This window comes from Lepus europaeus, chromosome 15 (assembly GCF_033115175.1).
Source record: "Lepus europaeus isolate LE1 chromosome 15, mLepTim1.pri, whole genome shotgun sequence".
Classification (NCBI taxonomy): domain Eukaryota; kingdom Metazoa; phylum Chordata; class Mammalia; order Lagomorpha; family Leporidae; genus Lepus; species Lepus europaeus.
This window is the reverse complement of record NC_084841.1, coordinates 13,018,283-13,046,250: the sequence shown is the minus strand read 5'-3', so window position 1 is coordinate 13,046,250 and position 27,968 is coordinate 13,018,283. Positions and strand designations below refer to the sequence as shown.

The 27,968-nt window shown below is 40.5% G+C and overlaps 1 protein-coding gene across 2 annotated transcripts in view; it reads left to right on the top strand.

The window, feature by feature from the left end:
• RETREG1 (reticulophagy regulator 1) overlaps positions 1-27,629 on the top strand; it is a 149,875-nt gene extending 122,246 nt beyond the window's left edge. For both annotated transcript variants that reach the window (XM_062211865.1, XM_062211866.1), the window contains 6 exons: positions 16,603-16,729; positions 20,007-20,091; positions 22,360-22,497; positions 23,240-23,304; positions 23,537-23,663; positions 26,166-27,629. In XM_062211865.1, coding sequence (XP_062067849.1) covers positions 16,603-16,729; positions 20,007-20,091; positions 22,360-22,497; positions 23,240-23,304; positions 23,537-23,663; positions 26,166-26,662 — 1,039 coding nt within the window. In that variant the 3' untranslated portion in view covers positions 26,663-27,629. The remainder of the gene's footprint in view (positions 1-16,602; positions 16,730-20,006; positions 20,092-22,359; positions 22,498-23,239; positions 23,305-23,536; positions 23,664-26,165) is intronic.
• Positions 27,630-27,968: the final 339 nt, after the last annotated feature.

Genomic DNA, 27,968 nt, shown 5'->3' with positions numbered 1-27,968 from the left:
GGGGGTTAGAGATAATAATGAGCTCCTAAGGTAATTGAGTCCTAGCACTTGGTACATGCTTAATAAATGGGAGATGCTAGGGCTGGCATCGTGGTGCAGTGGGGAAAGCCACCACCTGCAATGCTGGCATCGCAAGCGGGCAACAGTTCGTGCTCAGGCTACTCCACTTCTGGTCCAGCTCCTTATTAATGGCCTGGGAAAGCAGTGGAAGATGGCCAAAGTTTTGGGTCTCCTTCCTCAATGTTGGAGACCTGAATGAAGCCCCTGGCTCCTGATTTTTGCCTGGCTCAGCCCTGGCTGTCATGGCCACTTGGGGGGTTAACCGGTAGATGGAAGATGGCTCTCTCTTTCTCTGTCCCTTCATCCTGTTCTGTAGCTCTGGCTTTTAAATAAATAAAATAAATAGGAGGGGCTGTTTTAGTAGATATTCTAATGTGTCCAAGTTAGCTGCCTGAATTAATCAGTGCTCTGCCTTTGTGTAGAGGTATCTGAAGCCTGCCACACCCTGAACTAGAAGACTGCTGTGGTCTGGAAGCCAAATCCAACCTGTAGTCTGTTTTTGTAAACCAGGTTCCTTTGGACCACAATCATACTCCTTCATTTTATGTTGTCTGTCATCACTGCCTTCATATTACAGCGACAGAGTTGAGTACAAGTACCATGTGTATAACCAACAAAACTGAAAATATTTACTATCCTGTGGCTCCCTTCAGAGAATGTTTGCCTATGTGTATGCTGATATATAACTCTAGTTACATAAATACAGCCACGATTTGAGCTGTATGCTTACTGAGTCACTTGTGTTTATTCTCATGTCTCTTTGTGCCTGTTGTTATAATGACAAATGATGTAACTGATGAAGTCAGAGACTAAAAAGAGTTTTATTGTGTCAGTTTCTGCTGGTTGTTCCCAAATACCTGATTCCCTTTGTTCTTTGGTAGCAGAATCCAGAATTTCAGCTGCAAGATGGCCGCTGGTAATTGAACTGTGTTTCCTAGACTCCTGTAGCTGGGTATGGCCATATGGCTGTGTTCCAGCCATTGGGAGCTGAGTGGATACTGTACATGGAAGTTTCTGGAACTTTAAAGGGAAAGGAGAAATGTTTTTTGTTTCCCTTCCCCCTTTTTGCTGGTGGCAATGTGTATTGAATAGCAGGAACTGCAGTTAACTGTGTTGAACTATGGGTTAGTGATATGATTTCAGAGTATCTGATCAACAACATGGAAAGGGCCAGGGTCTCCAGCATTATGAATGCCCCATGTCAGCCTTCAGCCTCTGATCTCTGCCCTCTTGTTTAGACAACTAGTGCTTTTACATTTGATACGATAGGTGGACTGATATCTTAATACATACAGTTGTTTATTTCTAGGCCAACTAAGTGGAAGGCATTAGAATGAGTCAAGAAGGGCAAGTGCTAATTGCCTTTTTAAAAAAATGTGTGGATAAAGCAACTAAGAATGTTGGTAGAGGGTGAGAATTAGAATTTAGAATGATCCTTTACTTGGGTTTGACTTGTGTCATTGAATTTTGGTCCTCTTTTAATAAGTCATTTGGAAATCATGCAGAACATATGGAAGTATGTTTTAGGCAAGAACACTAGTCTTTGTTACAAGCCCTAAATCAATTGGCAATGTGATGAGTCCCTTGGTACTTAGATGGATGGAATGAAATACCCCTGAGTTGTGCTGCTTGCTTTGTTGGTTCTCAGTCAGCCTTTAAGTTATACTCTGACTCTGAGTACAATTTCTTGTTAACATGGTTTGGGATTAATAGATAATCATTGTCCTTCTAGATAAGGGAAAGGGAATATTATCTGATACTGAAAAAACAGCTTAAACGTGCCTGTAGTTTGTAAAATGTGAGGATAGGACCTTTTAAGCCCCAAGTGCAAAATCTGAAAAAGGAAGATTAAATTACTCCCAGACAACTAGGCCCTGATGTTTAGCAGCACCCCCTGTTTTTGGTACAGTTTGTCTCCGCATTCTAACTCGTCTCTGGGATCTCCAGTTGCATGTTTACAGTGAAATCAGGGGTCCTAGCTTTGATCAAACACCAGATTTCTGGTTCTATACTTTACCTTCTTGGCTAGAGAAAAATAACAGGTCAGTGAAGATGCAAGCATGTAGGCTACTCCCAGAGATTGAGAGAGCAGAGCCCATGCAAGGCAGGTGAGCAGGGCCGCCGACTGGCCACGCAGCCAAGAAGGGCCTGCCAATCAGCCTGAGGCATCACAGCGGCCATTGTGGTGAAACATGAAGTTCCATATGGCTTTAAGTTTCTTCCAACACAAGACCCCAAACTGTGGTGTACCCTGGGTTTTACGTTTTCAACATACTCACAGCACTAGGCCAGTCAGGAGACTGGCATTTCTCAGCTGAGTAGGAGGCCTGTTGGCTGGGAACCACTTTTGGCCCTAGATCTGATTCCATGACAGTTCTTGAAGTGCCTCTGATAGCTTGTGTCTGAGATTCTCTTCCCTATCAGTATCACAAAGGATGTTTTTAAGGGATGTTGTCAGCATTAAATATTCCTCTCTCAAGTTAATACCAACTTCTAAATTCATCCTTTATGTAGAAAAGTAAATGTTTATTTATAGAAGTAGAGAGCCTATTCATTGTTTTCCTAGAATCAGATTTTCAAGTAAGCATGTAAATAGATAGGCTGCTTCTAGATTATAGAATCCTTGAGCAGAAGGTGTTGTTGTATCCAGGATTTGTAGATATCCCTCATAGGCTATCATCCAAAAAGGGTTCACAACCTGCCTGGTTCAGTCCCTTATTTTAAAGGCAGAGAAACCAGAGTTCCTCATGTGGATTAATCAGACCTTCAAACGGCCTCCCATTGACATCTGTGGTAGCCAAGCTACTGATCTGTATATTCCTACAGTCACATGATTAATGACAGGGAGGCTTCTGAGAAATGCGTGGTTAGGAGATTTTGTTGTTGCGAAAACATTGTAGAGTGTACTTACACAAACTAAAATGGCCACCGTGTTACTACGGAATATTATCTTATAGGACTGTCATTATATATGTGCTATATCATTGAGCTTCCTTGGGTAGCACATGACTGTATATCCCCACATTCTTTAGCAAATTGGGTACAAGGATATAAACTTCATTTCCTCTTGTGATTCCGAAGTATTTATTCATAACAGAATTCACAGAATTAGTGCATTCCTGGCCTGTCTGGCTATATATTCAAAGAGTCTTCTCTGCAAGATTTGATTTGAAAATAAAATGAGCCTAAATCTGTACTCAGTCTCTGACTGATGTTTTCTTGGCTGTGGTATGTGAGGGGTCATCCAAGCCATGTTGGAACTGGATCATTTTATTGAAGACTACAGAGATGAGAAGGTACAAGGCTCATGTTTATGGCAGGAGAAGCCATGGCATGTCTTTGAAAATCACTGCCTTTATAAGCTCACCATTCTGATGAGCTGTTTTTTCCCATTTTGTTAAAAATGCACCATGGTAACATGAGGAAGAAGAAAAAAAGGAAGAATGTCCATGATTTCTATTCTGATCAAAATCTAAGTCAAAGCATAGACTATCTTTTGAGGCAGAGATGTATCTGTATCTCTCCCTTTACGTCATCCATTGTGTGTTGTTTATTCAAGAGTCATTGTTCATTTTTAGTTTTTTAAAAATTTGTTTTATTTATTTGAAAGATTGCCATTTTTGCTTTTTTCTGTGTCTGAGAAGGATCTGATTCTCTTAATAGAAGTGTATTCCTTTAAAAGCCATTGGTTATGTCATTCATAACATATAAGTGGCTGACTTATATGAAGAGGAATGAGAGATGCATTGTATTATTAGTGAAATGTTTAACACTGGAAGAAATATATTATTTAATATTGTCACAGTTTTCATAGAACTAGGACAAAGGTAAAAAAAAAAAAAGGCAGGAAGGAGATACTTACTTTTGGCTGCAACTACAGTTAATCCTAGATTGTAATTCATTGGAAATTGTGGTTCCCAAATAGAATGCAAAGAAAGGCTTATATCCAAATCAGCAAACTTCTTCATAATAATTTGTTTCCCTTGAGGAGTGTTTCTTGATTTTCTGATATTATCTGTCCTTCAGCGATAAAGTAGAAATCTTTCCTTCCCTTGGGGATAGTGACTGGAGCTAATCTTGGCGTTCACCAGTGCATGGGTGTTTAATCTGCTCATCTCAAGTACACGCTTGTTCCCTACTGCTAATGGGATTTACATGTGCATGCCTGTGCCTATGAAAGTTTAGTTATTAAAAAGTCAACAAAACTGAAAATGCTGAAAGTGACTTCTAGCTGGCCTCTTGCTCATAGAAACTTGGAACGATAAGCACATATGTTGCATGATGGGCCGTCTTGAGTCAGCCTTCCCGAACCTCTTGTTGGTTGGAATCACTGGCGACCACTCGGGGAAGTACTGGTACTTAGTTTGATGAGGGAGGGAGAACCTCACAAAATAACTCCTCTCTGATTTATTTAAAACATGGTATAAAAAGGGAGCGCCCCAGATGGACACTAAATTGCCTCAAGGAAGATAGGGCTTAGCTTGTCTGGGCAGCAGAAGCAGGCACCCAGCTGGCGCCTCCTGGTCCCTGGGCTTGGGAGAAGGAGTTGTTCATGCGGCTAATTTGTTTGAGAAAGTGAAGGCTTCAAGTTGAGTGCTGTGTAATTTCTTAATCTTGTGTTTGCTTATTTAATCCTCCAGTTGACACATCTTACTTGCTTTGTCATGGTTCTAATTCTGTGCGTGTTTATGCAGAGAAGTATATCCCTGTTCTTATTTTGTTCTTCTGCCCTCGTCCGTGTACTTACATGCTGAGGAACACTGGAAGTATCCACAAGATTACACACATTCCAACACATTGCATGAAGAAATACGAAAATCTGTAACCAGAGAGGGACTGACCTTTCTAAGAAAAATTCAACAGGCATTAGCATCAACAGATGTTCACTACCAACAGAGAGCACGAGACCCTTCGTCACCAGCTGAGAACGGGCGGCCTCCTGGCCAGGGCATATTTATAGGTGTGAAGGTTACAGCAGCTGTTTGTCACCGTTGCTAGGTGGCAACTTAGCTAATGACAAATTCTCCCTCCCCCCCTTTTTTTAAGGTTTGTCAATCTGGGCTGTTCACATAGCTAACTTTCTACTTTCTGAAAAACATTGTTTGGCTTCAATTCCCATATCCTGTAGCTTCGGAATAGAATCATGAACGATGTGAAATAATATATTTTCTCTGGAGGTTTGATGATAGAGAATTTCTAAATATATTTGGAAATGATTATTGCACTAGGAACATGTAGGGGTATGAGGAGCCTGAAAAGTGACCAAAAAATTCTGTGTGTTTGAGAGGAGACCGCAGTAACTGAAAGTGCTTCCAGCAGACTGAAGTTGCCCTGCAAAGACTGGAACAACAAAACGAAATGGCCTCCTTGCGTTCTGATACTGCATGCGAAAGTTAGGTGTTGTGTGATCTTCACATTCGGTGATACTCAGCCTAATGGGGTCCTGGCCAGTTCTCCACTGGCATTGCAAATATTGGTGGTCCTTGTGAGAGTGGTTCCCGTCGTAGGTGAGTCAAGCATTAAGGCCCAAATAGAGCCAGAAGGAATCCCACATGAAATACTGATTTCCAGTCCCAGAAAGTCTCGGAATATATGAGGCCTGTTCCTAATTACCTAATTCTGAAGGCAACTTTATGGGCCATTTGCAAGAAAGAAAACAAAAACTATCCAATATAAATAAAAGTTGGTTTCCAAATTTTAAGGAAACTTTTTTTATTGTATATATTTTTTATGCTTTTAAAGGAATGTTGTGCTAATTACTGCCAATATGTAATGTGTAGAAACATTCAGTTAAGTGAACACTAATGTTTTTAATTCATTTATTCATTCAGTATTTTTACGTACCTCACAGTTGTCGAGTTCTGTGAACCACTGAAGACAGAGTGATGTCCAAAACTTTCCTTCATGGAAGGAATTTAAAGTCTGAGGGGGAGTCCACAATGTAAATATCACAAATTAATTGCAAGTGATAATTGCAGCACGAGAACATTGCAACGTGGTGTGGTGGTCAGAACAAGGAAATCTGCAAGGCTTCCACCCCTGCTCAGCCTCAGTTTCCCCTGGGGTAAAATGGAGACAACTGCAATCTCAGGGTGTGGAGGTGACACAGAGATTAAGGCAGGGCACGCAGAGAGCTGAACAGTGCCTGCCACACACAAGGAGTGCAGCAGACGGTGGCCCAGGTTGTGATTATCCTGGGCGCATGTGCTCATTTAGGTTTGAGGCGCTGAACTCAAGATTGTGGACTCTGTGGATTTTAATTTACAAGCTGCTGAAGTGGCTGAGAGGTAAAAACAGGCATTTAAACTCTACAGGACCAAGGAGCTTCACCTGAGAGCCAAAGCGGCTTTTAGCTATTTCTGCCTATGTAGCCTGGCAGTTAGAGACCCATAATCCTACCCGTGTTGCTGGCCCGTGTTAATAATCCTCAGAGAGTTCCTCCTGTGTCTCACATGAGGAGCAGTTCCTGTTTCATGTGTTAACTCCTCTCTCCCATTGTGTAGTCATTAGTTCTGTGACCTTGAGCCATGTGCTCATGTATCTAGCCCTGAATTTCCTCATCTGTTACCAGGAATAATAATAAAAAAAGATCACAGTAACACATTGGGTGGAGGGATGGAAGGAGATACTAGGCTTATAAGATGCAGAGCAGTGCCTGGCTCCCCAGTATTACCTATTATTCTCTTCCATGCTGACTGTAACCCCCTTTACTTGAATTGTGCGACTTATTTGCATCTTGTTTTTCACTAAAAGTTGTTGCTTGAATAAAACTCGGGCTAATCTGTGCAGTCTTATTCTGTAACTCTTTTTCAATTTCTATCTACCTCATAAAGGAAAATACAACATTTTTTATTGCTTCCAGTGAAAATAGCACTTTGCTTTGTGTTACAAATGCCAGAAACTAGCTTAAAGCAGAAGGCAATAGGCTCCCATAACAGGGATGTCCACAGATGGATTTGCTTTGCTCCTTGCCATTTGGGCTTCACAGTTCCCAAGATCTCAAACCAGACCATCCAGGTTCCTTCCTCTTCTCTCCACCCCACACACTTCCTTTCCCCTTCTTTTTCTTTCTTTTTTTCCTTTAAGGTTTATTTTATTTATTTGAAAGACAGAGTTACAGAGACAGGTAGGGACAGAGAGAGAGGTCTTCCATCCACTGGTTCACTCCCCAGATGGCCGCAATGGCTGGAGCTGTGCTGATCCGAAGCTAGGAGCCAGGAGCTTCTTCTGGGTCTCCCACATGGGTGCAGGGTCCCAAGGATTTGGGCCATCTTCCACTGCTTTCCCAGGCCATGGCAGAGAGCTGGATTGGAAGTGGAGCAGCCAGGTCTTGAACTGGGGCCCATATGGGATGCTGGCACTTCAGGCCAGGGCGTTAACCCACTGCGCTACAGCGCCAGCCCCTCCCTTCTTTTTCATCCACTCCAGGTGGCCTGTGTCTTGTTGGTAATTATCTCCTCAGAGAGCTCAAGAAATAGTAAAAGGACTTGAACTTTGATATATTAAAATATACAATTTTTTTACTTTGAAAAATAACTTTCAGTTGTAAAACTACTTAGTTTGATTTTCAAGTTAAAGTAGCACATGCTAAAATGTTTTATTATCCTGTGAAATGGACAATCATGAAAAGATTGTGTATTTAATAGGTTGGCCTCACATACCTAGTTCCCAAATTATTGTTCAAATTGTTTCTCCAGTAGCCCCAGATACAGTTACAAGACATTTTAAAAAGGTGAATTCCGTGTGTAGTGAGTGTATTGTATCATTCTTGGGTCACATGTAAAATTTTACTGCTTGGTTGGGGGCTATACCTTAGTCATCTGCAAATATCAGGAGCCAGGAGTAGGAGTGTGACCAATACTTACTGTGTACTCTGGGCATGTTTATTGAAATGAGACTGAAAGATGTTTATTCTGTGCCAAGATCCACTTGTTTCCGTGTTATTTTTTGTAGTGCAATAGGTGAACTAGCATGTGCTCGCTCTTAGAGAATCAGTCTATTTTTAAAAAGCATGAGTCACATTTCTTAGGCAGACAGAACCCCCTAATGGAGAACACTGTGTGTTACATTCTCTAACCATGACCAAAGTACACTGAATTCCACAAAACAATCTTTAATAAAATGTTAATAAATAAATTTAATAAAATATTTAAACATTGGTGTGGATAAGTAAATTTTTTTTTAAAAAAAGGCACACAATAATTTAAAAGATACACATGAAAGAAAAGTAGGAAAAACCGTTCAGCTCTCACTTTGACTACGTGAGTTAGCTGGCTCACAACAAACCCCGCTACTTCACATTCCTAGGAATGACAGCTGAGGTATCTAGGATCATGCTAACCCTTTGGGAGCCTCATTTTAAGAATGTTGGGCAGGGCCAGAGCTGCACTGAGTTTGAGACTAATTGTTCTCTGCTGCTGTAGCAAGACCTTTGAGTCCTTTGCCAGGGTCCATGAATCTGGAGGTTTCCATCTGGCTGGTGGGACCTGCTGTCATTCCTGTCACAAGACGTTGTTCCTTCTAGTCCTTTCTTTTTTTTATTTTTTTAAATTTTTTTGACAGGCAGAGTGGACAGTGAGAGAGAGAGAGACAGAGAGAAAGGTCTTCCTTTTGCTGTTGGTTCACCCTCCAATGGCTGCCGCGGCCTGCACACTGCAGCCGGCGCACTGTGCTGATCCAAAGCCAGGAGCCAGGTGCTTCTCCTGGTCTCCCATGGGGTGCAGGGCCCAAGCACTTGGGCCATCCTCCACTGCACTCCCAGGCCATAGCAGAGAGCTGGCCTGGAAGAGGGGCAACTGGGACAGAATCTGGTGCCCCGACTGGGACTAGAACCTGGTGTGCCGGCGCCGCTAGGCGGAGGATTAACCTATTGAGCCAGGGCGCCGGCCCCTTCTAGTCCTTTCTGATGGCTCTGTCCCAGCCTCTGAGTCCCTTACACACAGGTGCCAGTCAGTCCTCAGCTGAAGACTCTGGGAGGTAGCCCCACAGACTCACTCTCTCTCTCTCTCTCTCTCTCTCTCTCTCTCTCTCTCTCTGTGTGTGTGTGTGTGTGTGTGTGTGTGTCTGCAGTGCTCTTGCAAACTGTGGCCTCTTGGGTCTCCTCAATTCAGGGAGTTCACTGCGATCACAGGACTCCCTCACTGGTTTCCTATCTCTCAGGGAGTCACTGTCCTTCCTTACCTAATGCTCAGGGTCTTGCAAACCATTGTTCCCATATATCTTGTTTCTTTCTTTCTTTTTATTTTTTATTTTTTGACAGGCAGAGTGGACAGTGAGAGTGAGAGAGAGACAGAGAGAAAGGTCTTCCTTTACCGTTGGTTCACCCTCCAATGGCCGCTGCGGCTGGTGCATCATGCTGATCCGAAGCCAGGAGCCAGGTGCTTCCCCTGGTCTCCCATGCGGGTGCAGGGCCCAAACACTTGGGCTATCCTCCACTGCACTCCTGGGGCACAGCAGAGAGCTGGCCTGGAAGAGGGGCAACTGGGACAGAATCCGGCACCCTGACCGGGACTAGAACCCGGTGTGCTGGCGCCGCAGGGGGAAGATTAGCCTAGTGAGCTGCAGTGCCGGCCTTGTTTGTTTGTTTGTTTCTTTTTTTTTTTTTTTTTTGGTGGTTTCAGGTGGGAGAGTAAATTAGGTCTGTACCACATCATCTTCCCACTAGCAGAAGTCGCCCTCTTGTTGACTGATGAGAAAGGAATTCTATACTTCTCATGAGTGTTTCCCCAGGCTAAGAAACATGTAGTGCCTCGAAACCACCTGAGATGCTTATTAAAAAATGCAGATTTTCCGAGCTTCTGCCAGGCCTGCTCCACCAGAAGTTCCACCAGAAATGAGGCCTACTGTTTAAACGGTGCCCTGGGTGCCACACATCCTCAACATAAGAAACTGTATCCAGGGCTTATTGGGCCGGATCAGCTAACAGATGTAACTGTGTTCTAAAGGGCAGGTGGAGGCAGGAAGGGATGGTGGCCAGGCAGCCAGAGCTCCTTTCTGTGGGTGAAGTGGGGCTGCCTGTCTGAGCGGCCGTCTGTCTCATTTTTATTCCCTTAGGGTTTCTCAGGCAGGTAGAACCACAGGAAAGACGAAAGACCTTGCTCTGACTTAGGGTTCTTTGGTAAATAATTGGCTTATCTCAATCACAGAATATCCCTTGTCAAACACCTGCTTAGCTTTTCTGTAGGAAAATGTAACCAAATCGCACTGCTGGGGCCTCCATTTTGATAAATTTGGGGAAAGCACTTATAGCTGTAGAGATGGGGACATGGCCATGTGGAGACGGGGAGTTGTAATGACTTCTCCTGGGAGCCACTTGAACTGGACTCACGGAATGTAGGAGCAGTTGGGAATGATGGTCACCAGGAAGGGACTCTTAGGTGTTCCTTTTCTTGTGGCTGGAGTGTGCTGCAATTTCACTATTTGGTGAAGGCAAGAATGTGAGAGAAATTGGAAGGGGGGAGAGTGAGGAGGAGGACAGATGGAAGAGCTAACCAAAGAACTTTTTCTCTTTGAACTCAGAAAGTGCACCTGTTCTCTCTGAAGCCAGGGAGTTAATATGAATAATAAAGCCATTGGTAGCTAATTTCTGCCTTGGATAAACTAAATCATGGAAGACTTGTAGTCTCTGATTATGAACTTCGTAAGAACTGAAAGTGTTTGAAGCCTAAATATATTTCACTTCCTGTTAGTTGGGGCTTACATGGCACATTAATCAGTGCCAAGAATGGTGGGAAGACAGCCACACATCATGGAAAAGATCTGGTTCCCAAGCCTCGTCCGGAATGCACAGGAGATTCTTTCCCTGGGTATGTGTTTTCCAAACAGGGCTGTCTAGGAAAACCTAGAGTTTCCTATGGAGCAATTCTGTGTGTGTTTGCAAACGTCACGTGTCTTACACGTCAGCCAACCGCCAAGCATGAAACTTGCTTTCTACTTATTGTTTGGATTCTTCATATGAGGCATTCTATTTTCCTGGAAGATCTGGTTCCACTTGATACTGCGTTGGTAGTGGCCAGTTGCATCCTACTCCTCCTGGTTCTAGGACGGGGTGGGGAGGAACATGACATGTTTCTTCTTGATCTAAGTTACAATATCCTCTTGAGAGGATGTCATTGAATTCATTTAACCATTGAGGAGGGCCTGCGTTTTAAAGAAAATAGAACTGTTGCAAATGAGGAGTCTCAGCTTTAGGTCTTAGCTCTGCTCCAAACTAGATAAAACCTGGTTCCATGTTCTACATGTATAAAATAAAATAATCTGAAAAGTTGGTGTCAAATGTCCCACCTCACTCCAAATTATTTAACTCTGTGTTATGTAAATTGAGCCATGATGTTGTTAAGGGTAGAGTTACTGGAAGGCCATAGAAACGCACATTATTGTGGTACTCAGAAGTCACCAGTAGATAATTGTAAACTCCTAGGGAACAGCTCTTTGGGGTTCATGTCTCACTTAGAAAAGTGTAGAGTGGCATCTCTTCTTCACTCTTGAATTCAGATTTTATTTTTAATCATATATGTTCCCATTAAATTTTATTCAGCATGATCTGAATTTTTATTTTTAAAAGATTTATTTATTTATTTGAAAGGCAGAGTTAGAGAGAGATGTAGATACATACACACCACAGAGAAGTATCTTCCATCTGCTGTTTCACTCTTCAAATAACCATAACAGCTGGGGCTAGGCCAGGCTGAAGCCAGGAGCCTGGAACTCCATCCAGGTCTCCCACATCATGTGGTAAGGGCCCAAGCACTTGAACCATCTTTCCACTATTTTCCCAAGTACATCAGCAGGGAGCTAGATCTGAAGTGGAGCAGCCGGGACTCAAACTGGTACTTATGTGGGATTCTCATGTCACAATGGTGGCTTAAACTGCTGTGCCTCAACACCGAACCTTTAACATTTATTATATTTTTATTTTAAAAAAATTATTTAATTTGAAAGGCAGAGTTACAGAGAGGGAGAGACAGACAGAGTGAGGATCTTCCATTTGCTGGTTCTCTCCCCAAACGGCCACAATGACTGGTGCTAGTCCAGGCCGAAGCCAGGAACTTCATCCTGGTCTCCCATGTGGCTTCAGGGACCCAGGGACTTGGGCCATCTGCCTCTGCTTTCCCAGGTTCTTTAGCCTAGAGCTGTATCGGAAGTGTAGCAGCCAGGACTTGAACCAATGCCCAAATGGGATGCCAGCACTGCAGGCAGTGGCTTACCCTGCTGTACCACAACATTGGCCAACAAACATTTATTTTTATCTCAAACACTTATTACGCTTTCCTGAATCCATTTGGTTAGACAATACTTTCAAATTTTTAAACATAATGAATTTCTCATTTCTGTTGTGATTATAACAATTCAAATAGAATTATCATATTTATATGAGTGTAAATAATGATGGAATTTATTGTCCCAAAAAAGCATGAACTTTTATTTATTTATTTTTTTTAATTAAAAAAATTTTTTTTGACAGGCAGAGTTAGTGAGAGAGAGAGAGAGAGAGAGAGAGGTCTTCCTTTTTCCGTTGGTTCACCCTCCAAATGGCCGCTACAGCTGGTGTTGTGGAACAGCAGGTTAGGCCGTGGCCTACGAGGCTGGCATCCTGGATTGGAGCCCTGGTTTGAATCCCAGCTGCTCCACTTCCAGTCCAGCTCTCTGCTAATACTCCTGGGAAAGCAGAAGAAAGTATTCCAAGTAGCTGGGCCCCTGCCACCCATGATAGAGTTCCTGGCTCCTGGCTTCTGTCTGACCAAGATCTGGGTATTGTGACCATTTAGGGAGTGGACCGGAAAATGGAAGACCTCTCTCTCCCTCCCCCCTTCTCTCTCTCCTCTGTAACTCTGCCTTTCAAATAAAAATAAATCTTCAAAAAAAAAAAAAAAAAGGTCACAAGTTGAATATTCTTTTTTAAAGATTTATTTGCTAGTTGTTTGAAAGGTAGAGTGACAGAGAGCCGGGGGTGGGGAGAGAGAAAGAGAGAGGTCTTCCATCCACTGATTCACTCTCCAAGTGGACGCAATGGCCAGAGCTGGGCCGGACTGAAGCCAGGGTGTAGGGGACCAAGGACTTGGTCCATATTCTACTGCTTTCCAAGGCCATAGCAGAGAGCTGGATCAGAAGTAGAGCAACCAGGCCGGCGCCGCGGCTCAATAGGCTAATCCTCCGCCTAGCGGCGCCAGCACACCGGGTTCTAGTCCCGGTCGGGGCACCGGATTCTGTCCCGGTTGCCCCTCTTCCAGGCCAGCTCTCTGCTGTGGCCAGGGAGTGCAGTGGAGGATGGCTCAAGTGCTTGGACCCTGCACCCTATGGGAGACCAGGATAAGCACCTGGCTCCTGCCATCGGATCAGCGCGGTGCGCCGGCCACAGCGCGCCGGCCGCAGCGGCCATTGGTGGGTGAACCAACGGCAAAAGGAAGACCTTTCTCTCTGTCTCTCTCTCTCACTGTCCACTCTGCCTGTCAAAAAAAAAAAAAAAAGAAGTGGAGCAACCAGACTCAGCACCCATATGGAATGCTGGCGCTGCAGGTGGTGGCTTTACCTGTTATGCCACAGAGCTGGCCCCATAAGTTGAATATTATTTTTTCCAGCAAGTGCTAATATTGTTTCTATAGTGATAGTTTAGATAGGCCCCTTTCCAATTTTAGGGTGTTTATCTACCAGAGTAATAAAACATGTATATAAACATTGTATATGTATATGTAGCTTTAAAACAGTGGTAAGTGGGTTCTCACATGTTCATTATCTAAGTTAATAAGTGGTCCATGGTCCTGGCTAATAAATAAGAAGCTCCTGTGTGGCTTGCTCGAGTCATATTTTCTGCTCAACTCTCCGCCTAACGTAGCCCCTCTCCTAATTTTTTTTAACCATTTCCTTGCTTAAATAAATCTGTTAATCTGCCATGATTTTGAGATTTACCTAAATGAAACCATACTTTATGTAGTCATAGGCCTTATGTAAATGAAATGATGTTTTTCTTCAGTATCTTTCATCTCTGAATATGTTGATTGTGAGGTTTATCCACAGACATGGAGTTGGAGTTCATTCATTTTCATTGCTGTTTTGTCTTCCATTGTTGAGCACAGCTCACCTTATTGTTCATTGTCCTGATGAAAGTGTATTTCACATTCACTTCAGAATAAGAAGTGATAATTCATTCCATTATAAAGCTTTCATTGATTTTTGTTAGTCTATTTGCCAAACAGCTCAACCAAATCCTTAAATACTACTCAATATGCAGAACAGAAATTAAAATCTGTATTTTTGTCATCCTCAAGGTATCATTAAACAGAACAGTAGCCTAGCCTGCCTAAGCCAATTTGCAGCCAGTTGTGTTGTTCTGAGAAGAGACCATGGTTTCATAACCTCGTATGTCTTTTACTGTGCTCTCCTTTGCAAAACCTTTTCCCACTCATCAAATAAATTGGCAAACTTTTGTTACAGAGAATGGCTTCTTAGCCATGTTCTTTTTAATGGGCCTGACATTCAACAGGTTATGCAAATCTGGTGCTAGATGTGGCTACTAGTGAAAAGAGGATTCATAATTAATGCATACATAAACTACACCCTAACCGCTAGACATCTCCAAAATCTATCTATTATTACAGGCAGGAAATCAGCTGAGGCTGATAGAACAAAGAGGATTGAAATTGAGATACTTTGTTCCTCCCTTTTTTAGTGGTATCACATTCATTTAAATGTGGGTTACATTTTATTTTTAAAAAGGAACTTTAAGGGTGGGCAGAGTTAAGACACTGCTTGGAACACCCACATCCCATATCCGAGTACCTGGGTTCAAGTCCTGGCTCCACTTCCCGTTTCAGCTTCCTGCTAATGTGCACTCTGGGAGGAAGCAGATGATGGGTCAAATACTTGGGTGCCTGCCATCCCTGTGGGAGATCCAGGTTGAGTTCTGGGCTTTCGGCTTCATTCAGGCCCCACCTTGGCTGTTGCGGACATTTGGGGAATAAACCAGCACATAGAAGATCTTCATTTTCTCTCTTCCTCTCTCCCTCCCACTCTTTCACTGCCTTTGAAATAATTTTTTAAAAAAGAACTTTAATTAATCTATAAATTGCCTTACTATTAAAATATATTAAGAAGTAACAGAATGTACACATACATAATTTCCATGTAGTTGAGCATATAAGGTCCAGGGTTGTTCTAATTTGTCTTCAGGCTACTGGAGTTGAATCCAGAGATCAAACTCATGGTGAAACTCTTAGGATCATTGCTCAGATGATAACTAATAACTCTTGTCTTCTGTTAGTAACTTTGCTGCATTTATTTATTGCCATAGCCATAGCTCACTGGCAGTGCCTTCAGTGGGGTAGGCACTAATTATTTCTTAATATTCAAGAGTATGTTTGGACTAACATATATTTTAAAGATTTGTTTATTTATTTGAAAGGCAGAGTTACAGAGAGAAATAGAAACAGGGATCTTTCGTTCTCTGGTTCACTCCCCAAATGGACACAATACCTGATCCTGAGCCAGGCTGAATCCAGGAGACAGGAATTTCTTTCTGGTCTCCCACGTGGGTGCAGGGGAGACACTGGGCCATCCTCAGCTAGCTAATTTCTTAGGCACATCAGCAGGGGCTCAAACAGGTGCCCATATGGGATGCCAGTGCTGTGGGCCATGGCATAACCTGCTGCACCACAGCACTGGCCCCAAATTGGTATATTTTTATTAGTAAGGTTTGCAAGAGCAGCAGGATTTAAGCTTGATGTTAGTATAAATTTAGGGAGTAACATGTTTGCTGGTGCCTTTTTGAAGTACTGTCTCTTGTATTTAACTTACTGAGGCTCCTGTGGGAAAATGAGGGCAGAGACAGAGTATCTTGCTTGGTCTACACATCACATCCAACACATTCTATGGTAACTGGAAAAGACGCTCTAGAAAAATAGGTTTTATTTTAATGGGATCCTGTTGAGTTTAACAATTTTCTATAGTTTACCAATTACTGTCTATATGAAAAACACATTGTTGGTATATTATTATTATTATGCTTATTGCCAATGTTTCTTCAAAAGTACTGTGTCTTCCTATTTCTTAAGGTTTAAAAAGTTTCTAACAAGTCCCACAAGGGCCTATGTGATCTGGGTCTACTTCTGCCTCTGAGGCTTCATACAGTATTTTTTCCTGTTTCCTGTTGCTCCACATCAGAACTCAGTAGGATGGTGCTTTTGGCTCCTTCACTCTGCAGGCTCTCTGCACGCATTGTACATTGTTCTATCTGGGACTTGCATGTCAAACTGCTAATCCATTCCAGTTCTGAGCTTAAAAATGACTTCATCAGAAAATATGCCCTGAAGCCTCCACTCTGTCCTTTTCCTTGAGTATTTTCCTTGTAATTGGATAATTGTGTATGTAGTTGTATCTGTTGGCATACCAGCTTAATGAGGCAGCTATAATACTGGTTCACCCCTGAATTCACAGGCTTGTCTATGGTACATCCAACAGTGTATGTTCAATAAGTATTTGCTGAACCCATAAATGCTGAATGAATCATCTAAAAGTTGTTATTTTTTTTTCTTTTTCCTCTCTTTTTAGCTGGGAGGTTGTGAATTCTAAACCAGATGAAAGGCCTAGATTCAGCCACTGTATTGCAGAATCATGGATGAATTTCAGCATATTTCTTCAGGAAATGTCTCTTTTTAAACAGCAAAGTCCTGGCAAGGCAAGTTTTCCAGTTCTCGGGTGTGTTTTAAAATGTCCTTGGAAATAAATGAATTAATCTTTTATTAGCTTGCAAGAATTCTCCAAGTCTGAGTTTAATGTACTAGGATCAAATGCAGTAAAAGCTGCTATCAGCAAGGTTCAGAAATGTTAGTGTGTGAGCAGTAGAAACTGAACCTTATGTTTTCAAGTTGGATCAGCTTTATGTTTTATATGTATTTATCTAACTCACTAGCTAGAATGAGTGGTGATTGGTCTTATCAGAAACACCAAAAAGAAAATACTATGTTAAGAATTTCAGTTACAGGCCGGCGCCGCGGCTCACTAGGCTAATCCTCCGCCTTGCAGCGCCGGCACACTGGGTTCTAGTCCCGGTCGGGGCACCGATTCTGTCCCGGTTGCCCCTCTTCCAGGCCAGCTCTCTGCTGTGGCCAGGGAGTGCAGTGGAGGATGGCCCAAGTGCTTGGGCCCTGCACCCCATGGGAGACCAGGATAAGCACCTGGCTCCTGCCATCGGATCAGCGCGGTGCGCTGGCCGCAGCGCGCCGGCCACGGCAGCCATTGGAGGGTGAACCAACGGCAAAGGAAGACCTTTCTCTCTGTCTCTCTCTCACTGTCCACTCTGCCTGTCAAAAATAATAATAATAAAAAAAAGAATTTCAGTTACAGTATTGGTCTGATTCCAGAGTCAGAGAGAGATGAAATGAGCACATAGTCCACGTAGTGTGCTTTTAGAGATAATTGACCCTTACATGCAATCCAGAAAGTGGGGAGTCTTATATAATTCAATTAAGAAAGCAAACTTTCGGCAAAAACATTGATCATGAATCTATAAATGGAATGGATATTTTTCTTTTTTTAAGATTTAATTATTTATTTGAAAGTCAGAGTTACACAGAGAGAGGAGAGGCAGAGAGAGAGAGAGAGAGAGAGAGAGAGAGAGAGAGAATGGTCTTCCATCTGCTGGTTTACTCCCCAATTGACCACATGGCTGGAGCTGCGCCAATCCTAAGCCAGGAGCCAGGAGCTTCTTCTGGGTCTCCCATGCGGGCACAGGTGCTCAAAGATTTGCGCCATCTTCTACTGCTTTCCCAGGCCATAGCAGAGAGCTGGATCGGAAGTAGAGCAGCCAGGTCTTGAACTGGCATCCATATGGGATGCTGGTATTTCAGGCCAGGGTGTTAACCGCTGCAGCACAGCGCCATCCCCTGGATATTTTTCTAAGATCAAAGCCTGAGGGGAAGAGTCTTAAGTGGTTGGAAAGGGATTATAAGAAGTGCATGCACTTGCACTGTGATCAGCAGTCTCACAGCCTGGGTGATGTGCAGGATCATCAACAGACCTGATCTATTGCATGTTGCCTTTGTGTTTCTTGAATATCCAGCTGCTGCAGCTAAAATGAAAAGCTAGGAATGACAGCATTTAAAATCCCTCTCATTATACTATACATGGGCAAACTTATAACGTGTTAAATAGAACTATGCTTGACGATATTTTGAGCATGTTAAAATTGCAGTATTGTATTGGATATATATTTTTTTAATCACTGGAGGAAATTTTTAGAATAGATACCCATATGGGGGACATGATGTATTTTGATGCCTATTTTACTGAAATGATTAAATATATTCTAGGAACGTTCTAAACTTCAGACTTCTGCACTGGATTGCACTAATGTGCCCCGAGTCAATTAGCTTAAGATGATGATATTGCATAGGGCTGTAAAGAAATACCTGACAGAGGACACTTATGAAGGAAACAAGTTTGTTTTGGCTCGCAGTTTTGTAGGCTCACAGTCCAAGACTGGCTCTGCCCCATTGGTTTGACCATCTGGTAGGGCCTGAGGATAGGAATGGCATTGTGTGTGCAGAAGCAAAGAAAACTGCCAACCTCCTGAGACCTACCTTCTAAGGGCATGCCCACATAGATCCAAAAACCTCCCACTAGGTCTATTTCCTAGACTCTATAATTGGATTAAGTTTCCATACTCTTAATTACTATTAATTTGTGTTTTGGGGATCTGAATATATGCATAAGTTTGGGATCCAAAATCAGGTTCACACATGGCAAGGAAATCATAAGAAATTCATGTGCAAACTGAAATCTGGATATAATAATTTTTTATTGATTTGTTTGTTCCTTTGACTTTTAAAAAGCCTTTGCTTTTCAATTTCATTTCTAGATCTTCAAATTTTCTAAGGGCTTTTGCTACTTCATAAGCAGCTCTTTTATTTTACAAGTCCATGTAGTCTCTTTGTTACTAGTTAATTTATTAACCATATGCCAAAGAGTGAAGTCAAAGTTAACCTGAAATTCAGTTAATTAAATTTCAATTCAATTCAATTACATTAAACTTGCTCTTTCTGTTAACCAGTCATGATCAGAGGTGTGTTTTCCTTCTTTATGTGTCTTTTGAAATTCCTTTAATGAGCTGTCTTGGTTCACTTATCAATTTAATATAATAGCACCAATTAAAGAAAAAGAAAAACAGTAAATAAGATAATTTAAGACTGAAGTATAGAAATCAACTGAACACCTTATAGGAAAAATTTTTGTCTTGGCATTTCTAATGGGAACTAGGGAAATTTGCTGTGGATTGTTTTTAAATTTATAAAAAGCAGCCAATTTTTAAATTTTATTTTATTTTATTCTGGTTGTAATTGACAGAGAGAAGGAAAAGATTCAGATCTCACTGGAGGAATTTCATTTGCAGTTGGTTTCCAGGTGACCCAGAAGTGGGGCCAACTTGAGGCATGTGAATGATTAGGAAGGAGGCTAGTTATGGCCATAGATTTACCTCAACAACTTGGCAGTTTTCACATTAGATTTATACAGATACCTCTTATTTCTGTAACATGTTTTGCTGTGTTTATGAATTTTGATCATATTATCATGATACTTTGAACATGTAGATCTAATTATAAGGCTGTATTACTTTTATTAAATGATGCAGAGTGAAAGAAGTTTCTGGGGCCATATTCTTCAGTTCTCTTGGACCTTGTACTAATATAACCACAAGCATGACTAATGGGAGTGGTGATTCTCAGTTTCAGAAATTAGCCCCTATTCCTTCTAAAGGATTATTATTATTAAGTATTGGAGCAGACTAAGGCTTTCAAAGCAGTAGTCACTAGTCAGCCTTAAGTGGAAAAAAATACAGTTTGAAAAACATTTGACATAACCTGATAGATCACATATAGATACAAAAATATGTGTGTTTATCCTACAATGACTTGGTGTTATGCATAACTGTTCCATGCTATTTCTATCATTTGTAGTTTTGTCTCCTGGTCTGCAGTGTGTGCACATTTTTTACGATCTTGGGAAGTTACATTCCTGGGGTTATACTCAGCTATCTATTGTGTAAGTATGGTAGAACACTTGGATCCCTTGTGTAATGCCTGTGGTATTATTTAGTGGTCATCAGACCATAGTTTTGAAGAGGAGGGATGAGTTCTTGCCTATAAAACAAGTTGGCTCTTCTTTAATAATCTGCTGTACAAGGTTGCTCTTCTTAGAGATATGTTTATATTTTAAAATCGGAAGAATAGCTGTGAAAGGCAGGATTTTTATGTCAATAAAACTATAAATATTTGTCCCCACCTCTTACAAACGCACCAACATCTTTGCCTTTGTGCATGTTCTGTGATTCAAAAAATTATTAAAACCCAAATGAGATACGATTGTGCCTCCAGCAGGATTGCTAAAATTAAAAATGTTGACCCTGTCCAGTACTAGGGGGATATGTAGCAAGTGGAATTTTCTTTGGTAGCTAGGTAAGTGCAATTGTGTTGGCAGTTTCTTAAAAATTATATGACCCTGCCTTAACTCAGTATTTATCTAAGAGAAATGGAATATCTGTGTTATTAAGCTTTTTGTTACTGTAATGAAATACCCGAGGAATGCTAATGTAAAAAAGGAAAGACATTTATTTTGCTAATAGCTTTGGAAATTTAGATCCAAGATCAGGCAGGCCTCACTGATGGTGTTCTTACTGGCAGAATCCTAAAGTTGCAAAGGATTTTCCATGGCAAAGGACGTGGAATATGTCTCTCTCTGTCCCTATCTCTGTCCTTATAAAGCCACAAGGATTCAACATGGAGACTTTACCCTAGCGGCCTAATCCAATTTAATCACTCACACCATTAAGCACTTTAATTAAGTGTTCACTTTCTCCAAGCAACTAACATAATACTTTGGGGAATGAACATCTGAGTTCAGGGGTCAGATATTCAAACAATAACAATATGTGCACACAAAGACTTGTTCACAGAGGATTTATTTGTAGCAGGCAAAAGCAGAGTACAATCTGTGTGTCCTTCAAGAGATGAATGAATAAACAAACTATGGTAGATTCTTATAATGGATTACAAACTATGGTCTGTTCTTATAATGGGTTACAACTCTGCCTTAAAAACTACTTGTTATACATGCAACCCCATAGATATGTCACAAAGAAGATACGGATATGGATCTCAAAGAAGAAGCCAGATAAGAGAGTGTGTACTATATAATTCTATTTATATATAATTCTAGTCTCAGTAATCTTTACTGACAAAGCAGATCACTGGTTGCTTAGGGATGAGATAGGTAGGGAGAAGCAGGTTGAGAAGAGGAAGCAGAAGGGGAAAGATAATAAAAACGGGAGGAAACTTTTGGGGTGGTAGATATATTCACCACCCTTATTGTGGTGATTGTTTCTTACTGAATGCATATGTCAAAACTTAACAATTTATACACATTAACTATGTGCAGTTTATATATGTCAGTCATAATTTTAAATGATATAAAATGTAGATTTTCTGCTACTGAAAGAGATGAAGATCTGACACCACTACCATTTTATGAGGTAAATGCTCTCCCTTTAACCCCCATATTTTCCTAATTTTTTTAACTTTGGCCTTTAAAATTTATATGTAATTCTTTGGCCTCTAAAAATATGCAAGTTCCCAATTCTTATTTGAAGTAGCAGACATTTCCTAACACCAACAACACAGAAATAAAACAATACAATACATTCAGTGTGACAACCTTCATTTCCTTTTGTATTTCAATGTACAACACAAAAATGCAAATGGTCAGGGCTCAAATCCATTCTCCCAGATAGAACTCATTCACCATCACCCTTTTGGTGCACATTGTTTAGGAGGTAAAGGAGAAGAGGTGTGGGGAAGGAGCAGGTAGGACATCAGACAGATGGTTGCATTCGTCTCATTTATAATCTGCATTAACCATAAGAAATAAAGGTATTATCCAAATGTTACTGATACGCTAATAGATAATAACTTTCCCATGGTAAAATGGCATTTAATAAATAAAACTGAGGTCTTAATCTAGAAATATTATCTGAAAGAATACATTTTTTTCTGTAAATTTTGAGGGTAGAAGGGAGTTGATCTAATTGCAAGTCTGAAAGCAATGGCTTTGAGCCCTTATGAGTGTGCTGTAGTGGAAAGTCTTTTCATTACAAGAGAGGAATAGAAATTACGAACTTATCTCACAGAGGCACTTCCCTAGGGGCAAACACTTCTGTTTGCTACATAGAACCTTAATATTTTGTGAAATCCTAAGACATAGCCTTTTGAAGGGAACGGCATTTTTACCTACACCTCTTTTCTTCTTGCTTTCCAGTGTTGTGTGCATTCTTATGTCCGCTGTTTAAGTGTAATGATATTGGACAAAGAATATACAGCAAAATCAAGTCAGTTTTGCTGAAGCTAGATTTTGGAATCGGAGAATATATTAACCAGAAGAAACGTGAGAGATCTGGTAGGTAAAGTTTGAAGTTTAGATTCAACACATTAGCAGTCTATTTATTATGAAATCACCTTCAATACATTTCAGAAGACTTTTACTAAATATTATAGGAGCTAAGTTCTCCAAAGTTAAATGCACACATAAACATACTCATACAGCCTTTTCCTAGTTAAAGGCTTTATTTTTATCTTAAATATACAATACATAAATAAATTGGCTTTTTAATCCAGACTGTCAGGGGAGGGAAAACAGATTTCAACAACTCTATATTTTGATGTTTATTATTTATTGGACTATTACCAAAAAAATGTAGGTCTAAGAGTTTGGGAGCCACGTTGAGGGAATTGGAAAAACAGGGGAAAGAAAACAGAGGAAAACTTGCTGCTTTTACTTGTTAACTTGGTGTAGGATCTTGGATTCTCAAAGCACGCATCAGGATCACCTGAAGAATTTGTTAAGGTGAAGATGGCTGGGCCCCACTCCAGAGATTCTGATTTAGTCGAGGGTCCATCTGAGCATTTCCAATTCTTAAAGCTCCTGGGGATGAAAAGGCTGCTGTTCACACTGTGATTATGGGACATTTCCTTTGAAAATCAAACATTTTGCAAACATGTGAAGCTTTTTAAGTGCAAAAATTTAATTATAAGTAAGCATGAGAAAAAATGAGGAAAATGGGGTAGGAATACATAATAGAAGAGTATACTGTGCCTATGTTGGCCAGGAAATTGAAAGCTTCTCATTTTTTTCTCAACAGAAGCAGATAAAGAAAAAAGTCACAAAGATGACAGTGAATTAGACTTGTCAGCTCTTTGTCCTAAGGTATTTTTTGTTTGATTTTTAATTTGTTTCTGTGTGTTTTGACCATCATTTAATTGAACCATAGTTGAATGATTTTCCTAATAGACTCCTCCTATTTTATAAGTTGAACAATTTCAAAAGGAAAATAATCATCTGGTTTGTATTATTCTGACCTTTTGAAGATTATTAGGGGATTTTCCAAAAGCTTTCTCTCTGCAGTTTAAAGTGTGCCATGGTGTTTTTATTAACACAGATTAGCCTCACAGTTGCCGCCAAAGAGTTATCTGTGTCTGACACAGATGTTTCCGAGGTGTCCTGGACGGATAATGGGACCTTCAACCTTTCAGAAGGATATACTCCACAGACAGACACTTCAGACGGTATGCTAACACCCCTGAACACTCTTCTGTTTATCATTTTGCAAAAATATAAATTCTGTCAACTGTTGAATGGATAAATAAAATGTGGTGTGTTCACAACATGGAATATATTACTTGGCTATAAAAATGAATAATGTACCAGTGCTTGCTGCAACCTGGGTGAGCCTTGAAAACACTGCTCAGTGAAAGAAGCCAGACACAAAAGGCCACTTATTGTATAGTTCCAATATGAAATGTCCAGAGTACACAAGTCCACATTGAGGGAAAGTAGGTTAGTGGTTACTGGGAACAGGGGTTCAGGGTGAACGACTGATAGTTGGCACAAGCTCCTTTTCGGAATGGTGACATGTTTTAGATCTAGATGGTTATACATCTTTGTGAATATACTAAAAAAAAAAATCACTCAATTGTATACTTTAAAACTGTGAATTTTACGGTACATGAATTATATCTCAAAAGCTAATTTTTTAAAGTATGAGAAAAAAAAATCTAAGTTAATGTCCAAATCTGCCTTTATTTAGAAGACAAAAAAAAAAAAAAAAACCTGAACAAAAATTAGCCTCTGAAATGTCTGCAGCATTGCTTATGGCAAGAACCGGAGAGAAAGCAGCAGCTGATGCTGTGCATTCAACCCTAATTCTGAATTAGGGATTCAAAGGCTTAAAGCATGGATTCTAAAATTTGTCATATTTGTCTTCAAAGTTTAAGACCTTATTTTTCATAATTAGTTAAATTTCATCTGTAACCCACATATGAAATAACACTTGTGCAATGACTTAGCTGTTGCTAGTCTCCATGGTTTAAGTCATCTCAGCCACTTATTGCTCATATATACATATGAGCAGATTATCACAAAGACACTCTTCTACACTCATTTTCCAAGGACGCACTTTCTTTTTCTATGAGAAGTGGGACACAGGCTCTGCAGCATTTGAAAGAGGGTTTTGGAGGTTGGGAGACCCAGGTGTATTCTTGTCTTTGTCATTAGCTAACTATATGAGCTTGAGCAGGCGACATAATTTCTTTAGGCCTCATTGTCCTCATTTTAAAAGTGGATTCGTACGGGGCTGGCACTGTGGCATAGCAGGTGAAGCTGCCCCCTGAAGTGCCGGCATACTGTGTGGGCGCCAGTTCGAGTCCCAGCTGCTCCACTTTGGATCCAGCTGTTGCGGTCATCTGGGGTATGAACCAGTGGATGGAGGACCTCACTCTCTCTCTGCTTCTCCTTCTCTCTCTGTGTAACTCTTTCAAATGAATAAATAAATCTTTAAAAAAAAAATAAAGTAGATTAGTACAAGAGGATCACTGTAGTTCACTCAAGCTCTACAAGCTCTCAACATCTACAATTGTGGTCATATCTTAAAGACCAAGATATCATGGACTTTGTTCTTAAGCATCCCATCTCAGATTTATACAAAGAGGATCCAATTTACATTTAGGGTTTTTCACTAATCAAAGAAAGCACAATACTGTTGCAAGGAGTTAACTGTTATGAAAAGGATTCTCTCTGGGAAGTAAAAACAATAAAATCAGTCTGTCTCCTAATCTGATATTCTTTAAAATATCCTGAATCTTGGTATGGTCAGCTTCAGCTTTATTATGGAGAGCCATATGTTTCCATATGTTCTTAGGCTGAACATCAAATAAAAGGAACAGTAGCTTCTTTTCATTGCTTTAAAAAAATGTTACAGATAGTCAAGTAGACTTGCATATATAAAAAGCTGAGGCTAGATAATATTTATAATTTAATATAGCATAATTCATGAAAACTTCCAATTGAAGTATTCATTTCATGATTATACATATCCCTCTTGGCTTAAGATAATTCCCACCCTATGGGCAGGATGGCAGTTTTAGGGTGAAAAATTTTTTTAAAGATTTATTTATTTATTTATTTGAAAGAGTTACACAGAGAGAGGAGAGGCAGAGAGAAAGGTCTTCCATCTGATGGTTCACTCCCCAATTGGCCACCACAGCTGGAGCTATGCCAATCTGAAGCCAGGAGTCAGGAGCTTCTTCCAGATCTCCCACTTGGGTGCAGGGGCCCAAGGACTTGGACCATCTTCTACTGCTTTCCTAGGCTGCAACAGAGAGCTGGATCAGACATGGAGCAGTTGGGTCTCTCACTGCCGCCCATATGGGATGCGAGGTGCTTCGGGCCAGGACGTTAACCTGCTGTGACACAGCGCCGGCTCCATAGGGTGAAATTTTATACTGTAGTCAAAGTCTCAAGCTAATATTAGATAAGAGTGAATACTAATTTTATGTTTAAGAGGAAAACTAATTATATGGGGAGAAATGTAGTTTTTGTATACTTGTAGAAAGACTAGGGAGGGGCCCAATATGTGATTAAATTAATTCAGCTTGACTCGGGAGGCTAGATGAATGCCAGGATTGGCGAGAGTTCAGATCAAAGTCAGTTTCTTTTAGACAGCTCTTTTACTCAACTTTTCTTTTCTTTTTTTTTTATCGTCCTTACACAAGAATTTCTGTATTTCACAGATCTTGATCGACCTAGTGAGGAGGTATTCACTCGCGATCTTTCAGATTTTCCATCTCTAGAAAATGGCATGGGAACAAATGATGAAGATGAATTAAGCCTTGGTTTGCCCGCTGATCTAAGGAGGAAAAAAGAGAAGCTGGACAGCGGTCATACTCCAGGCAAAGAGAAGCAATCAGCAGCTGGTCTCAGCCTCCCGTTGAACAATGACCAAACCTTGCAGCTGATGAGCAGCCTGGCTGGGGATGTCATCACAGCCGCAGTGACCGCTGCTGTCAGAGGCCAGCTAGAAGGCGCCGCTCAGCAAGCACGTTCTCAGGCTGCAGCCAGCCCAGCAGAGGACACAGACACTGAAGAAGGGGATGACTTTGAGTTACTTGACCAGTCAGAGCTGGATCAAATTGAGAGTGAATTGGGACTTACGGAAGACCAGGAGGCAGCAACACAGCAAAATAAGAAGTCTTCTGGCTTCCTTTCAAATCTACTTGGAGGCCATTAATCTGGGAATCACTTGCAACAGAGCACAGATAAACCACCAAAAATTGCAAACAAGCAAAAAAAAAAAAAAAAAGGAAAAAATTTTGAACTGTAAGCTTTATGATTACTTTAGATTTCTTTGTTTTATTTTCCCTTCTGCAGTGACTATATTGGATATGTATCAGCTGACACTGATAGATTGATATTTCTGATAGTTATTTTTATGTAATAAGCATGGAAATGAACTTTATATATGTATACTTACTGTGTTGTCAGAGATGAATATTAGGGATTGTTTTTAAATAAAAAGGAAAGAATCCAAAACCACCAAATTATTATGATCTCCCTGTAAGTATTCTTTATTTTTTCTTTATAGTTAATTTTTCAAGCATGCAAGAACAGTCTATTATAAATTATTGAAAAATATAAACAATTAATTATGAGTACATGCTGTATCAGCTCCCTTATTCCTAATACTTTGGGGAAAAACTGATAGATTTTGATGTAAAAAGGCAGAAATTATCATGTATCTTCAGTTGAGGGGCCTAGGGAAGACCATCAAAATAAATTTCCTAGGAGAAATTTTAGAAATGTGTTTTAAATATTATGGATAGGCTGAAACATTTCCATATTTTTTCTGCAGTTATAGAATTTGGCTTACTTGGGAAGTGTCATGTTCCACTGACTGCCATTTCTTGCCATGGCTGAGATGAACCCATAAAATGCAAGGAGTGATATCCTAGTAGCCAAAGTGGATGATGGATATGATATCAACAGATTAAGCTGTTTTATTGTTCATTTTCATATGTTTGTAATAGGGGTGATGAAAGTGTGAATCTGTTCTGTCTGCTGAGACCTAAGTTAAACCCTTACCTTTTATATTTTATCATGGATAAAAATCTACAATTGTGAAGCTAGTTCTTGATATGTTCTACAAGAGATGTTATCAGCAATAAAGAAACAGTAACTCTGTTTTCTTGGTCTGTCTAGACAGAGGAGAGGAACTTGCTTGGCTTTAAAGTGTAATAAGTTGCCACCGAAGTCTAAATATGTCATCTGCTTCTTATTGGGAAGTTAGAATATATTTTTCCTTTATTTTAAACATTTATAGATCATCTTTAAATAACCAAATTTGACTTAGTGGTTTTTAACAAAGGACTAAAAAGTAGAAAGCAAGCTAGTTTTGTTTTGTGATATAAATTTATATTACTATTGAGGGACCACGTCAGCAACCCCCAAAAATCTCTTAATTCATCAGTGATAGCTGGCATTTCTATGGATGCACCCATACATCCGAAAGGAAGCAAAATCTAAGGATTTAGGAAATG